This window comes from Stegodyphus dumicola, chromosome X1 (assembly GCF_044657685.1).
Source record: "Stegodyphus dumicola isolate Sdum_Otavi_A_Nest chromosome X1, ASM4465768v1".
Lineage (NCBI taxonomy): Eukaryota > Metazoa > Arthropoda > Arachnida > Araneae > Eresidae > Stegodyphus > Stegodyphus dumicola.
In genome coordinates, this window is record NC_140780.1 from 232,585,861 (window position 1) to 232,602,707 (window position 16,847).

The window sequence follows — 16,847 nt, forward strand, 5'->3', positions numbered from 1 at the left end:
TAGAATGTAGAAAACCCAAGAAAACTTTCGTGAAACAAGCACGTTCGCCAGGATTTGAACCTATGTTGAATTACCAGTGATAAGCGGTTTTAGCGCTTGACCGTCGGGGGGGGGGCTGCTGACCGAATTAAAATCTTGTTTAGAAACCTTTTGTCTTGATTTAGTGCGACTGGTGTCGTAGTTTGAAGGTTAGGATAATTTGAATACAGCAAAACACAGGAGGACTATCTGCTTTTTAACACCTTCACATTCAATCCGCCCGACTCGGCCCTACGTTGATACAACCAGAACTGCCCGAAAACCGCCGAGATTGTAACCTCCTTTTCTTCCCTCCCTCTAAGGTATGCAGTAGCAGGTGCACTTTCCCCAAATGCATTGTATCAGATTATTGCAGACAGCTTGTCCTTAGCAACGACTTCATATAACAGGTATACAGCTCACCCACAGAGAATTCGTCTGCTAGGCTGTCTTCAACATATACCACATGAATTATGGTCTTGGCGCTCTTGGGGAGTGATAGCTTAGGCTGTTCATCGCCAGTTTGGCACTCTTTTGATATGGCAGGTAGTGTTTTTTTATTTCCATCTGCTGGCAGTCGGCAAACAACGACCTCGAATTAAGTTATTCGATTTTTTACATATAACTTAAGCCCTTTTTTCCTGTATATTTTATCTATATTTTTAATAATCGCTTTAAATTATTTGCGCCATTATTTAAGATGTTTAGGTTAAATAATTTTAGGAAGAAAATCTAAAATAAATAATAAAAAATTGAGATGGAAACTTTAATTTTGAATAATGTTTTAAAATTAATTGCATTACTGTTATAATATTTGAGAAGGTAAAAAAAATCTCGTTTAATTTTAATGCATTGCATCCTAAAGAGAAAAAGAAAATTACATTGTAATATATGTTTTTATGCAATTGATGAAATATATGCTTACAGACTGTTAGCTGGAACTATAAACTATTGCTGTCCAAACTTATAATATAGTTTATGATACAAAAAGATAAATTATACTGAAATCTTATAAGGAATATATTTTACTTTCTTACATTTAAGTAAACATCATTTTACTTAAAGTCAGAAATAGTTTTTGGAAGAATTTCATTTACCTTTGACCTTTCGGTGTTACCAATAGTACTTGCAATCTGGAAATGTATGACGGTAAGGAATTTTTTATTTTTAAAAAGATTTTTCACTGATTGTAAATGCTCATTTTATTCAGTTCCTTGCATATTAAAGTGCTTATAAATTCAGCAATGTCCAGAAAATAATTTCATGCAAACTTGCAAGGTACTGCCTTAATTGTATATTAAATTTAGTAAGATTACATATTTTTCAGATTAGCTGTAAAATGTACATTTCGAAAATAAAATTTTCTTTCTGAATTATAAATTCAAACATGACAGTATATATTCTATTTTATTCCTGTATCCCAGTTAAATAAACACATTACGAAAATGTGCATTTAAATATAGTATTTACTATAAAGTAAGTGGATTTATTTACAAATAAACACTCAAAAATTAAGTAAAACAAAATTATGCAGTCAAAAGTCATTAATCCGGACTCGTCGGGACTTCGGCGATTCTGGATTATCGATTTTTCCGGATTATAGATCATCAGTTTAAATCTGGTAAGATGGCACGCAGAAATTATAAAATTAAAAATATGAAACCGTAATTTATGAAATAAAGAACAATTATGATCTAAAGGGTATAAAAATTTACAAAAAGAAAAAGCTTAATATTTATTTGTTTACTTTATTAAACATTTCTTTCAATGTAAGTTGTTCAAGTTGCTTCGTTTCATGTGATAATACTTTCTCTTTAATTCTATTAAACAGACATAATTTCTTGTTTATTAACAAAGTTCCGCTGTTCAAGTCCTATAATTGCTGTGTCGAGAATACCGACTAATTTGTCAATCGAAATATTTTCGTTTTCAATAACCTCTGTCACTTTCTTCGCTATTGGAAGCGAATTATAATGACGAGGAATTTGATTTAAATCGTATCAAAGACGGAGTATATCGAGATGAAATACTACATTTAGTAAGGAATTATAAGCCAAATAAAATAAAAACATCTGCCCTGAAGATAAGGATAGTGCTGACAGATCAACTTCCAATTCATTGCGCGCTGCGGCGTTAAAGATAAACAAAGTTTAGATAAACAGACGTTAAAGTTTAGATAAACAAAGAATATGCCTTTATCCATTTTTTGCAGCAATTCCACTTTTTGTTTAATGGACTTCGAAACATACTTTCGCTTTGTAGATCCTTTACATATTAGTAAATATATATCGAAAATTTTATTTGACATAATCGAAAGCTCAAGCTTACTTTTATAAAATTGCTCTAATAGTCTGCAAAAAAATAATAAGCCGAATCCAATTTGAAGATTAAGGAACAACGCAATCTGCAACATTAACTGAATTAGATAATTTTAGCTTAGCTTATACCATCCGTTATACATTAAACGCGCATTCGTAAATGTATTTTGCGCACACGCATATTCGCAGCCGTTCAACGCGACGCATGCCCAGAAAGTTTGTAGCTTTGAGTTCCGGATTATGGGTGTCCGAATTAACGACTTTTGACTGTACAATATTACAAGGAGATATAACAGCCGTAAAATAAAAAAAAAAAAAATGAAAGACTACGACTCAGATGAGAAAGTATGTTGCATTTTTAAAGTCATGTTTTATGCTTTAGATAATATTTAAAAAAACCATGGTTCATGCTATACTAAGAATTGCCCCCCCCACACTCACGCACACTTTAGATTATCAAGGACCGTAAGGGCCACGTTTTTATGTTTTGTAAATATAGGTTGTAATATATCTTTTTGTTCAGGATGAAACGGAGTTAAACAACTTTATTATTTTATACACCTCAAAGCTCTTAGGGGCTCCTTTTCATCTTTTGGATAAATTCTAGTTTGCATCTAAAACAGGCCTTAGAAATATTTTCCCTCATTTCACCAACTGTGAAATTTATTTCAAAAACAACCTATTTGTAATCTAACCCTAAATTAATTTTTCTTTCCTTCCCTAGTTTTTCATCTGAAATTAACAAAGATGATAAGAATAAAAGCATGCTTTCAAATCACCAGTTTTTGTGATTACACCAAGAGATGGACCTTAAGTGCACTTCCATTTCCGGTATTTTTAACTCAGCTTTCTCTTTGTGATCTTATCACACCACACAAAGGAAAGAAGGCGTGACTCCAGAATGACAAATCAGTTGTCAATCACCTCCTTTCATTTTCATCGGATTCTAGGATTTTGGAAAACATGAAGCAGCTGGTGTCTTTTGGGGGCTAACATGCTACATTTAACCCCTACAATTGTGTAAAATTTTGACCCCAGATGGCAATTTTGAATTCCATGAGTCTTTCTCTTGGCAAAGGGTGAAGTGCTGAAGTTAAAATTTTAGCTGAATAGAGACGAATGAAACTCAAGCAGAGTAAAAAAAAAAGAATAAAAAGAAATAAATATACTTTGTAATTCAGTCCTAGTGCAGGGTCAGTAAACTCCCCATCCCTTCATAAATATAATACTGAATTCTAAACAATTTGTAAGTTAATCATAAACAAATTATTACACCATAAACTATTATAATGTAAAGAAATACTGTCATCTCACAAAGTAGAGAAGAAGCCTGGTGCTGCCATCTATTGGCAAGGTACCCTCAGTAGGGGTATATACCGGTATTAAAAATGTATACATAATCTTTTAATTATCAGTTTTGATTGAAATGCAGTAAATATAAAAGGTTCAGCATATGTACGTCATATATTTACAGATTTTGAATTTTTTTTTTCCTTTCTCACCAATAGAATTTATCAATCTTCAAACATGATAGCTTGGTATTAATTTCATAAGTGCAAAATATTGAGCATTCATAGGCTGGTGCTGCCATTTAGAATTGAAAGGAAACACTAGAAACTTACAATTATACCTTTTGGTGTAGAGAAATAATTTCTAGATAATAAAATGTTCTTGGTTATATGATTAAAAATAAAACAAAGGGTCAGGTATTCATTATTTATTTTTGTTTATTTATTTCATTACAAATGCTTTGCTTTTGGTATTTAAGATTTCCATATTATCACTTTTATCATTCCTCAATATTATGTTGAGGTCCTAATACACTTCATATATGGTAATCCCAAGGTTAATTAAAACTGCAAGACTGCTAATAATGGCAAATTTTAAATGAAAATTGATAAATTTATTTAAATTGACTATAACCATTTTTATATTCTGTCTCATTTCAGTTATTCCTTGTGTTTACTTCCTTTTGTAGTTAAATTAATCACTCATAAAATGGTTGTAAAAGACAAACAAACATTTATTTAAAGATAAATCTTAATAACCTACACGTAACATATTCGTAAACGTACATAACATAACAAACGTACTTACTGCATCATACCATTAAACATTTCAACCGTATATCATCTCAATGTATATTTTTTAAAATTATAAATACAACGACATCCAGAAATTAGCTGTTGCCATTTTCTCAATAGATATTTTGTCTAATAACAATAAATAATTTACAATCATGCTTACATTTGAGATACTGTAAGGTCATGATATCATTTGTAAGTTGGAGTTCCACAATTTTAAACTTAGTCACGCATGAATGGAAATATTACAAAAGTAAAAAAAAAAAAAAAAAAAGTTAGAATTCATTTAACTGTGAGAATTAAAAAGGATTTTCATATTTTTTATTATATACATTTAATCTCTAAAATGTGGAAAACCGAGAAAATCCTGTTCTTAAATATGGAAAAATAATTCTTTCTAGTTTAGCGTAAGATTGCATCAAATTCACTTGAATTTCTGTTTGATTTAGAAATGCGATTTCTCAAATCAACAAAGGAATAATTTTTTTAGTTAATTCTATATTACTAGCAACTGCATAATAGCTAAACTTATCAAAATATTTTTAGAAAACAGCCCAAATTCTAGAAATTGCTTTAAAATCCTGAAAAACTCTCATTAGGAAGGTTATTGTTTGTCAGTTCAACGCTGAAAAGATCAAGCATTTATGAGGATGAGCTCAACTCTTAACAAACAGCTTGTGAAAAAATTCACCGCTAAATATAAATATGTCTACCAAAAATTCCTGAGAAATATTGTACCTTTATTGCAAATATATGTGGACTTATAATGTCAAGAAAACTGCGTCAGTAAAAAAGGTGATTAAAATTTAATTTCCCAACATAAATCGACGTATAAAAATAAATAAAATAGATAACAAGTAAATACAGTACAAAGTCTGTAATCCGGACATCCATTATTTGGAATGATCTATAATCTGGATCTATAAGACACAAACTTTTTTTTTGTATGCTTTTACGCATGTGCGTTTAATGCTTACGTATGAGCGTTTAGCATAAAAAACGAAGCAACTTAACAACTTACATTGAAAGAAATGTTAAATAAAGTAAACAAATAAATATTAAGCTTTTTTTTGTAGATTTTGATACCCTTTAGATCGTAATTGCTCTTTATTTCATAAATTACGATTTCATATTTTTTATTGTATAATTTCTGCATGCCATCTAACCAGATTTAAATTGATGATCTATAACCCCTAATCGGGAATCTCCAAAGTCCCGACGAGTCCAGATTACGGACTTTATACTGTAGTAAAAAAAAATTTGTGTAATAAAATAAATAATGATCTTTATTAAAATATTGCCCAATACAACATGTTGAATAATCAAAAATTTACAATAAGCGGGGAAGCTAAAATGCTAAGAAGAGGCTAACAAGACTACAAGTACAAAGGACAGAAGAGAGACAAAACTAACACAACAAGTATTTCTTGCCATTCATTAGCAGGGAAGTGATTTTATGGCTTATCCATCACCAGAGTTGCCAACTCTCCCGGTTTAGGCGGGAGACTCCTGTTTCTCCCGACTTTTTCTTATTGTTAAAATTTGTCATGATTTTTATGAAACTTGACTTAATACTTCGCTATATGAACAACAACAACAACAAAAAAAAAAAAAAAAAAAAAAAAAAAAAAAAAAAAAAAAAGGTGATTTTGGACGTCTGAAAGCAATTGCATTTTCTCTAGATTATATCTAAAACAAAACCTTGCGAATCAGATGAGAACTTCTGCTTTGTGAGTGAGAGCATACGTATCCAGAAACATCATTCTACAATGGGCATCGAGCTGCACTGCGTGCCATCTGGCATATATTAGGCAATGAGTTCAAGGCTGTTATTTGGATGTTCTTTAGTTATTTCGTGCATCTTGTCCTGAGTTGTGTGAGTACATGTGCCTTCAGGAAACAGTTTTAGTTTCTTCCATTATTTCCTCAAGGAAATGTAATAATTTTGCGATGTGTACTATCTGTCATTGTAATTTTTCGATTTCGCATGGTGGAAGGGCGGATGTTCTCAATCATGTGCATACACAAAAACAAAAGGACCACATGAGTTGTTAAAAAAAAAAAAAGAAAAAATTAAATTTTTCTTTCGAAACAAAGGATTAAAAAGTTATTAAGGCAGAATGTCTGTTCTTTGCCTTTTTACTGGAGCACAACCTGCCACTGAATGCATCGGATCACGCTGCAGCTTTATTTAGAAAAATGTTTCCCGATAGTTTCCCAAAAGGCCAACCAGCGGCCGAGCGGTAAAGTCGCTGAACACTGGTAGTTCAGTCCGAGGTTCGAATCCCGCGAACGGGCTGGCTGCATGGGCGTTTTTGTGGTTTTCCCCATGTGTAACGTGTATACGAGCCAGTTTCTCTTAGAAAGTCCTCCACGAAGGCATCCCTTCCCTTAGGCAGATAGCCCTAGTGTGCTTTGCCATAATTAAATACACATCCGATAGTGAAATCGCTAAGAAATACTCAAATGCAAGGACCAAAACAGGTGCAATTGTTAAAGAAATATCTTCAATTATTGATTGCATTAAAACAGCTCCATTCTGCCTCTCTACAGATGGAAGCAATAATACCGATTCAAAACTGTATCCAATTATTGTTTCTTTTTTAAATCTAGAGTCTTCGGAAATTGAGTGCAGTTTACTTTCTGTCCCCACTTTAGAGGGACATTCTACAGGCTTTAATATAGCACAGCTAATTATTAAAACTTTAAAAGAAAATGTAGTCCCTCTGGATAATTGCTTAGCACTTGGTGCCGATAATGCACCAGTAATGGTAGGCTTGAAGACTGGTGTTGCAGGCATCTTAAGAAAGGAAAATTCAGATTTGCAGATTATGAGGTGCACCTGTCACCTCTTCAATTTAGAAAAAGGGGCAGCTTCTATACCAATTAATGTGGATAAACACATTGTTGATATTTATTATTTTGAAAGGAGTTCTAAAAAAGAAAGGAAAAAATTGAAACAGTTCCAACAGCTACATAATACTGAAATGAGAAAAATTTTGAAACGTGTGATACGGCTGGCTGTCTTTAAAGAAATGCTTATCTAGAATCCTTGATCAATGGAACCCACTTCTTGCATTTTTTTACAGAAGAAGTAAATACTTCGAGATTTAAAATAAAAAGCTCAATTGGAAGTTATAAAATACCTAAAGTAAGTGGAGATGTAGTTACAACTCCCATTGTTAAAATAGGTTTGTGAAAAATAGAGTCATTTTGGCACCATTCAGCAATTAAGCTGGCAGTTCTCAAAATAATACTGCAAAATATAAGCGTAAACCTGATACAAACTTCTCTCAAAATAAAAAAAAATTTCTCAACACACGAAGCATTTTCCGATTACTGTAAGTTTATCTAAGCACGAATGTGCCACTGGTCATAACATTTGTACAAAAACTGATTAAAGTGTCTTTTTTTTTTTTTTTTTGTTGTTGTTGTTGTTGTTGTTTTCTTAAACGATGCAAGTAATAAAAATGTTTTTTATGTGTAAGGTATTTTTGTGTTGCTTGCATTTAAGAACTAGTAACTATTTAAAGTTAATTCATTATTAAAAACTATATTTTTTTTTCATTTAGAAAGTTTTTTTAACATTGTGAAAAATCTCCTGATTTTTGAGTGTCATAGGTTGGCAAGTATGCATCACACTTAGGGAAGTGAACATTCTGTCCTAGGCTGGGCCATCATAGAGAGATTTCAGAAAATCAAAGCGATTATTTTGGAGGGCTTTGTTAACTAACAATATAGCATTTTGTTCGGAGAGACCTGCCCATGAATGGGTTAATTTCTTGAGCATTTACTTACTAGGAAAAGCAACAATTTTGTGTTTTGCATAGATTTTACCAAGACACTATCAATTTCGAGAGTGAGTTGGGACAGGTTCCTCTTCATGAGAAACAAAGAAATTCTGCAATGAAGGAAGGAGGCACAAGCACATTTACACCAATAGTAAAGTAAAGCAAGGAGGAAGCTTACTTTTCTATCCACAAAAATTGTAACAACATAAAAAATTACATTTGTAGAGTTCGAAAGAGGACTGGATTGGAATTAAAATCATTAACTATAAAAAAGATAAATTTTTGTGAATGTGAAAAGCTTCAAGAAAATTCAGTTCAGCAACTCCTACTCAAAGCTTAGATTAAATTTCCAGATATGATTAGCTATAAAATTTATTTTCTCTTTTCACACTAAGATTCATTTTCCTTAATGTGAACCTTTATGCCTTTTTGTGTGTGTGTGTGTGTGTGTGTGTGGGAGGGGGCGATATATGTGAAACCGCATTGACAGGATATGCTATTAATTCTCCATGAATTAAAGTCAGAAAGGGAATCTTTGGGAATTGAACTATACATTTTATTGATAGGTAAGGAGATGATTTGAAAAATGAATTTCTGGAGAATCTGTGCAATTCTGTAACTGAAGAAGGATGAAATGATAGAACAAGAAAGTTAATGTTATTTTTAACACTTGAATGTCTTGTTTGATGGTAAGATGAAAATTTTCTAAAGGTGATGTCAGTGTCTTTGGGAGAAAATCCTTTGTCAATAGCAACTGATTTCAAATATTTGAGTTCATTAGAAAGCAAAGATTTGAGGAGTAAACTTTGAGAGCTTGAAATATATAACTGTAAAAGGAAATAATTTATTTTAAAAAAAAAGTGTTCATCTAGGTGATATGATTTTGCTTAGCATCAGCTTGGAAATATTATTTTAGTTTCACCTGTTTTAGACTTTTTTACAAAATAATTTTTGTAATTTATCTAAATATATATCTTGTTGACAAACTACATTTAATTTAAATATGCTTTATTCCAGGGCTTGTAAAGTAAGCAGTTGTGGTCGTTACGCTCTTATTTCTGTCAGAGAGACCTGCAAGAATTCTATTTTATATATCAGTGATTTAACAGCTCTTCCTGGTGGAATTACAGGTATTTTGATTTCTGTCTTGATGATGGGGAATTAATGATATTTATTTTTTCTCCAGTAAAATTGTTTTTCTCTTTTTGCTTAGCAGACTGGTGGCACTTTGTTTCCTCACTTATTTTTGAGATAATATATTTTAAAATTTAATGACTAATCTTTTATATAATTTGATTATATAAAGTACACATTTTATGACTGGTAGAAACTGTAAGTTAAAATGTTAATTTGCAGGTAAGTTTTTTTACTTTTGTAGAAAGCTTTTGATACTCCTAAATAAAATTTATTGAATGCAGGTTTTCTAGGATGGAGAGTAAAGTAGTATTAACCCCTTAACTGCCACAGAAAAAGCACAAGATTCATTTCCCTGTGCCACGGTTTTTCAGATGGGCCCGCCTAGTTATGCGATGTATTAGGGTAAAAGTCAGTGCAAGTCTTACTTTCTAAAAACTGTTTACTTTCACAAAATAAATAATAAAAGAAAAAAATGAATGCACAAAATTTAATGTTTAGAGTAAAAGTATAATACAAGGATGTAGGTATAATAAAAAAGTAAAAGTGATGTTTTTATAATAAAAAAGATCCTTAAAATGGAGTTTCGATCAATTTATTTTTAGACCAGTAAAGTGTAACGTCAGGTTTCAGTGTTATACCTTGTGAAATCAGTATGCCTAAAAAAACATATATTTCTTCAGAATCAGAACTGGTTGAATGCCATAATTTTGTTCTTGATTTTTCGTTTGCAAGGTGTTGGTTCATATACTCGTCTACAAAATGGTTAGTTTCAGCAACAACAAAAAATAATTCAAAAAAGATTAACGGGTTTGAAACATCCGTTATATCTTTCATTATTCCTGAAATCTACTACAAAAACAAAAACGGAGGACACAGAATAAAGAAAAGACAGTTTTGCTCAAACAGCACCAGCCAATACTGTGCAGTCATTACTTTCACCGCTTTAGACACATCCCTCTCTCCAATTTCTCCCCACACTTCTCGGAAATAGTATCCTCCTTCACGTACTTTGACAAGGTCATTGTAGTGTTGCATTCCAAAGCTTTGCGAATAATTTTACAGGTAGCCGCGCAAAGCAAATAATAGTATTTTGGAAGGGCGTATATATAAGCCCATGGCAGTTAACGCATTGGCTGAGCAAGGCATATATATATGCCCGCTGCAGTTAAGGGGTTAAGGAAATTGAAAAATAAGTTTTCAAATGAAATGTTTGATTATTACCCATCTTTGGATTGAAAAATAAGTAAGCTGATTCAGAAGGATATTAAATTTTATGGGAAAGACTTTTTCTGATGTAGAAAGTTGTCACAATGAGCATCAACTGGTTGTGAATATATAAGAAAGAAAAACATTTAAATAAATTTTGGAAACCACTACTGTCAGTCTATCACTCCCGAGTTAGTTCTTAAAACTCTATGTTTTTGATCAATATACAAAAGTAAAGGTGCGAAGAAGTATTAGGCTAATCTTTGGAATATGGTAACAGGTAGTTTGGCGACATTTTGGCGTATATATACGCCCGTGGCAGTTAGGGGTTAAAGGTTTCTTCCAGCCCTTTCTTCTCTTGATTTTTGTTTTGGCAATTAGCATTAGTGGATGAAAAATACTGCTGGCTTTGAAACTGCCTTGGGCCATCAAACTTAGGCCTTTTGCCGGCTACTGCTTTTTTAAAATTCCTCGTGTCTTTTCTCGTCTCCCCATGTGTGCCTCCTTGATAAGACTTGCCTGCTTTCAAATTTCACCACTACTTCAAGCAAGTGTTCTAGTGTACCAGGGTTTCTTAAGTCCAAAAAATCCTGGATCTGAGACAAGAACCTGCACAATATTATTTGAAAAATTTCTGCATGAGGTTTTTTCACCATACAACAGATTTGCCAGCCGCACTTTTGTTAGAATGATGTCTTAGGGCCGTATTCTCCAAGCATGCGACGAGATCTTGATATGAGAGTGATGCCACATAACGACTCGTTTCTCACATGGAACAAATTTTTACAATTCTGCAACATGTATCGAAACCTTGTCATACGATATAGTGATTGCTTTGTTTTTGGTCTCTGTAGTACATCCACTAAGAAACTATCTGATGGGTAAGCAATGGCATTTGACAAATGTTTAGTGGTAAATCTTTTGACCCTTTCAGGGGTGGTAAATGAAATAATTTAAATTGTGGTAAAATTTTGCATGAATTGTAACTTATGAATCCTAAGACAAAAAAAAAAAAAAAAAAAACTGGAGATTAAGAGACTAGATCTGGATTACAAAAGAGACTTTACAAAAAAATAGTCTAGAGTCAAATCTGGAATTTTGAGGGCCGATATATATTTTATACTGGTGGCCCCCCAAAGACTTTCCATGTAGCTGGCAATTGTTGATTTTTATTTTTTAATATAATTTTTCATACATTTGATGTGCATTTAACGGGTGCTTCAATATAATTATGCAAGTCTGAAGTCAGAAACTTTTAAAATTTTGCTGGAAATTTATGTTTTTATGCACTTTGATGATATCACCCAGCCGAACATACTTATGTAAATATGGGTAGAAAGCTTTTGAAAGTGATGTAGTTTCAATATTATTATTTTATGAAAAATTTTAGCAAATATAATACTACATGTGTAAACCTTATCATGCTGTATCTGAACTAGTATAATGTAACTCAGCTGAAAAATAAAAAAATTGATAAGTGAAACACACTAAGACTCAGCTGAAAAATTATATTGCAATGTTGAAGTTATTATATTTTATGCTTTGAATAATGTATTAAAGGAGCATGCTATTACACCAAAAATCACCGCCTGCACTCTTTTTGATTATCATGCCCCTTTTCAATTTCTTGTAAATATAGGTTGTAATGTATCATTTTGTTTCGGAAGGAAAGGCATTAAACAATTTTAATACTTGATACACGTTAAAGCCCTTATTTCGATTTTCAATCTTTTTGGCCTCCTACCAGTTCCTTTAAAACTTTTGTATAAATAAGGTAGTGATATATAATTTAGCTTATGAAGAATATCTCTTTAATAGAGGTAAAGTACTAAGAGAGGTCGAAGCCCTTTTATTTCAATTATCAGGCCCCCATGGGGGCCTGTGAAACCACCTTTCAAACTTTTCTGCAAATACAGGTTATACTATATTGTTAATAGTACCATAGAAAAAATTTTAAAATTTGATATACTTTTAAAATGAAGTGTATAATGAAACAAATAATACTAATAATGTATCTGTAATGGAAAAAGAAATGCTAGACTTTTCTGTTATCTATAGAAAAATTTATATAATCAATAAGAACAAAAACATTTTAAATATGATATCTAGATGTTTTCTGGAATATATGGCCGAGTGTTCTTCAGAAAAAATAGCATTTCTTGAACACTTATTTTACAGTTAATTTTCTAAGATTATAAAATTTTAATATTTAAGTTTTTGTAGCAGTTATAAACTGTTGTGCAAAACTTAAGCAACAATGTAAAAATTTAGCAGATAGCCATGAAATTGCAGGAAAGGAGGTCTGGACATGAGTACGATAAACACGTAAGTCAGTAGAAACGTCATGTGTATGCAAATATCAGGAACGAAACGTCAGAGGCGGCGTGAGCGTACACAGAACGTGTGATGTCGGCACGCACAGCTCAACAGTAGAATAAAAGGAAGGACGGAGATGCAATTCAACATATTCGCTGCAAGTGCCAGTGAGTCAGTTCGTGAAATATGGCTAGAAGAAATCACCTGGATGACTTCACACATGGAAGAATGATCAGAAGCTGGAGGAGGGGCGTACTGTCACCAGTGTAGCTGAAGAGTTTGGAATCAACAAAAGTGTCGTTTCGCGTGTTTGGAAAGCGTTCCAAACCACAGGTACAGCTGTTAAGTTAGTGGTGGCCGCCTGAGGACGACAACTGCAGGGAATGACCGATATATTGTCCTGTGGGCAAAAAGAGGCCAACAGCAGTCAGCAAGCGCCATTGCTCAGCAATGGGACAGCAACGGCAACAGCGACAGCTCAGCAACAGATACGGAGCGACAAGTGTCACAGTTTACTGTGTTCAGACGCCTTCACAAAGGGGGCCAATTCGCCCGCCGTCCTGAATGCTGCCTCCTGTTGAAAGTTGGCCACTGATTACATTGGTGCAGAGAGTACAAAAACTAGACAACTGATCAATGGAGTCGTGTCCTTTTACGGATGAGAGTCGGTTCAGTACCAGAAGCGATTCTCAACGCGTTTTGATTTGGAGAGAGGTCGGGACCCGGTTTTATCCCAGTAACATCAAGGAAAGACACCGTAATGGTGGTCCTGGAGTTTTTGCGGGGGGAGGCATTATGCTGAACGGCCAAACTGAGCTCCACGTTTTTGACAGAGGGTCTGTAACCGGGGAACGCTATTGTGAGGAGGTACTCCTTCCCCATGTGTGTGTGTTCCGAGGTGCCATTGGCCCAGACTTAATTTTTATGCTTTGAATTCACGTCCGCATCGGTTGAGGAGTTACTGGAAAGTGAAGATATCACTCGAATGGATTGAGCAGCGAACTCCCCAGATTTAAATCCTGTCAAACATGTGTGGGATGCTTTGGGGAGATGCATTGCAGCACGCTTACATCCTCCGGAGAACACCCAACAACTTAAACAGATGCTGGGCACTCCTATCACAAGAAATGTTGCACCAGCTGCTTCTGAGTATGCAGAGACGGTGCGAAGCAATCATTGCAGTGAGGGGAGGGCATATCCCATATTACGAACATCTGCTAGTTGTTCTTCCTCTTGGATAGACAATCATGAGTCACGATACTATGCGTTCAATAAAGCTTGTTTTTGTTTGATTCCATACCATATGCATTGTATTCCTTTTTCAGTTTCGATGCTTTCGTCATCCTTTACGTACATAATACTCTTCTTCGTTTCTGCATTTCATGTCTCTCAGTTGATTTCTCGTGGAGTTATGGCAAAAAAACACTGCTGTTGCTTAAGTTTTGCACACCAGTGTACAAAATGAGGCATAAAATATTATATATAAAACTGCAATACTCAGTAGGAATTGCAGTTTTATTTATATGTATAGACATATATATTATACCAATATAAACATATGCCTATCCGTGAAATGATATTGCGAACGAAACTTCTTGAAACATTTTCACTTTTCGTTTGCATGCATAAAGGAATGTTACAAGTGGTACACATACGGTTTTTTTTTTTTTTCCTTTTCCGTACTGCACGGTTACATCGTCTTAGTTTGCATCACACTGCAAGATGTTCAGTGGACTTCAATCTTTTTGCTTGTGGCACAAAGGGCTTCTGTGCTTTTATGGCAACAGGTGATTTCACTGAAATTTTACGTTTAGGAATATTATCATTTTTGCTCAAGTTTTTTAATCCTGTGACAATTTCTAGCCAAAAGTCTCAGATTTTTGTACAGATTTTTTTGTGGCATATTTTATTTTATATTCAAGAGGTTACTAGAGTTACATCTAAAAAAATGGGGGAAAAAACATTGTGCGAATATTTTTTGCTTTTACTTTCAATTTGATATATACTTTTCAAATGATCAAACTAGTCTACAAATCTTATGTTGTTGCTATTGTCCACAACAGTTTTTAGGCAGGGTATGTTTTTCACAGTTCCTTTTTTTCCTTTCTTTGTACTTGAAGAATATCAATCGGATGATTTTGATAAGACATTCAAGTGTCTCTTCAAAATCTTCTCTTCCTAAGACTTTTTCCTCCTTCAGGTTTTTAGGCAAGTTTTCCTATATTTATTGTTCCACAGCAATAAATATTTTGCGTTTTTAGAAATCTAAATAAATTATATGTTGTAAAAAAATTGTCCATAGAAATGTGATTTTTCCCAAATAATGGAATGCACACATTTTGTTCTCTTTCTGCTCAATTTTTCCCCCTGCTGCTTCCTATTTTACCAGTATAAATGCTAAATTGGCAGACAAATCCACTTTCATTGCACCGCATCCATACCTTGTAGCCACATTTGATTGGTTTCTTTGGGATGTATTGCTTTAATGAACTACAACCTTTAAAAATGATAATGTACTCATCTGAAGCTTGATTTTGGTCCAGATGTAATGCATTCAAAAACTTTTCTGCCAAATTTGACAAAATTGGTTGCAGTTTATATAGTGCATCAAATTCAGAAACTCCTCACTTAGGTTGAAAAGTATTGTCACTAAGGTGAAGATGGGATAAAACGCACGTAAATTGTTTCATGGGCTTTTGTTCAGAAATGTAGGCATTTCTGGTGCATATCATGCATTTCTGGTGAAGAGGACTTATAATCCCCATAACTGGGGATCCTCTCTCTTCCCATCCATAAATTTATTCCTAAAAATTTTAACAGTTCAGATAAATTTAATCTGTTGAAAGGCTTATGGTGTTTTTTTTGTATATAAATTTGTCTGGAAAACTTTGTTTTCTATCAGCGCCATGTGAAATAAGAAGAGAAATAGTGCAAAAGGGGATATATATTCCAAAGAGAAAACTTCATTCCATGGCCTTGTTCTTTGTAAAAATTCTGGATTTACTATCACCTCTCTTTTTTCCCATGTTATTTCTAACGTGTGGGGGGGGCTGTCTCTTGCATATTGCCAGCACGACTTCTCATTTGAGTCTAACTCATGCGAGACATACACCTCTTTATTTTGTGTTGAATATTCTTCATCAGAAGTATCAGAGACAGCAATATTGGATCCTCTTCAAACAGAGTAATTGCTTCCTCGACAGAAAGTCCTCTTTTAGACGTTTTCATATAAAACTTCACCATTTTAAAAAACTGATGCTCCCCCTTTTTTTCCCCTTCCAAAGATAAATATTTTGCATTTAAAACTCGCCTTAGAAATATTTTCCATCCTTTCACCAACTGGGAAGACTTATTTCAAAAACCACCTACTTGTGTATCTTAATCCAGGGGAAAAAATTTCTTTTGTGTTCCCTAGTCTCTCATCTAAAATTAACAAAAAGCGATTCCGTAAAGCATAAAAGCATGTTTTCAAATCAGCAGTTTTTCATTCCACTAAGAGTGCGTTTCTATTTCCCATGTTTGTAAGTGAGTTTTCCTTTTGTGTGCTCTTATCACAGCCCCTTTGTGGAGATCGTGGGACCCCTACATGGCAAATTAACTGTCAATCACCTCTTTCCATTTTCGCTGCATACTAGGATTTTTGAAAACACTGAGTGATGGGTATCGTTTGGGGCTACATGCCACATTTAATCCCTACAACTGTGTAAAATTTTGATGTCAGACAACAATTGTGAAATCGATGAGTCTGGAAAAATGATGAAGTGGTGATATTAAAATTTTAGGGTAAACAGAGATGAATGAGAAACTCGACTGGAGTAGACAAAGAATAAAAAGAATCTAAAATACTTTTATTCATTCTTAGCACAGTGTCACTAAACTCCCCATCACCCATGAACATAATATTAAGTCCTAAACAACTTGTAAATTACAATGTAATTAATCATAAACAAATTATTACATGATAAACAGTTATAATG

The 16,847-nt window shown here is 33.4% G+C and overlaps 1 protein-coding gene across 1 annotated transcript in view; it reads left to right on the top strand.

The window, feature by feature from the left end:
* LOC118186572 (prolyl endopeptidase) overlaps positions 1–16,847 on the top strand; it is a 161,400-nt gene that overhangs the window by 62,721 nt on the left and 81,832 nt on the right. The window contains exon 7 of the mRNA XM_035356683.2: positions 9,229–9,341. Within this exon, the coding sequence (XP_035212574.1) occupies positions 9,229–9,341 (113 nt within the window). The remainder of the gene's footprint in view (positions 1–9,228; positions 9,342–16,847) is intronic.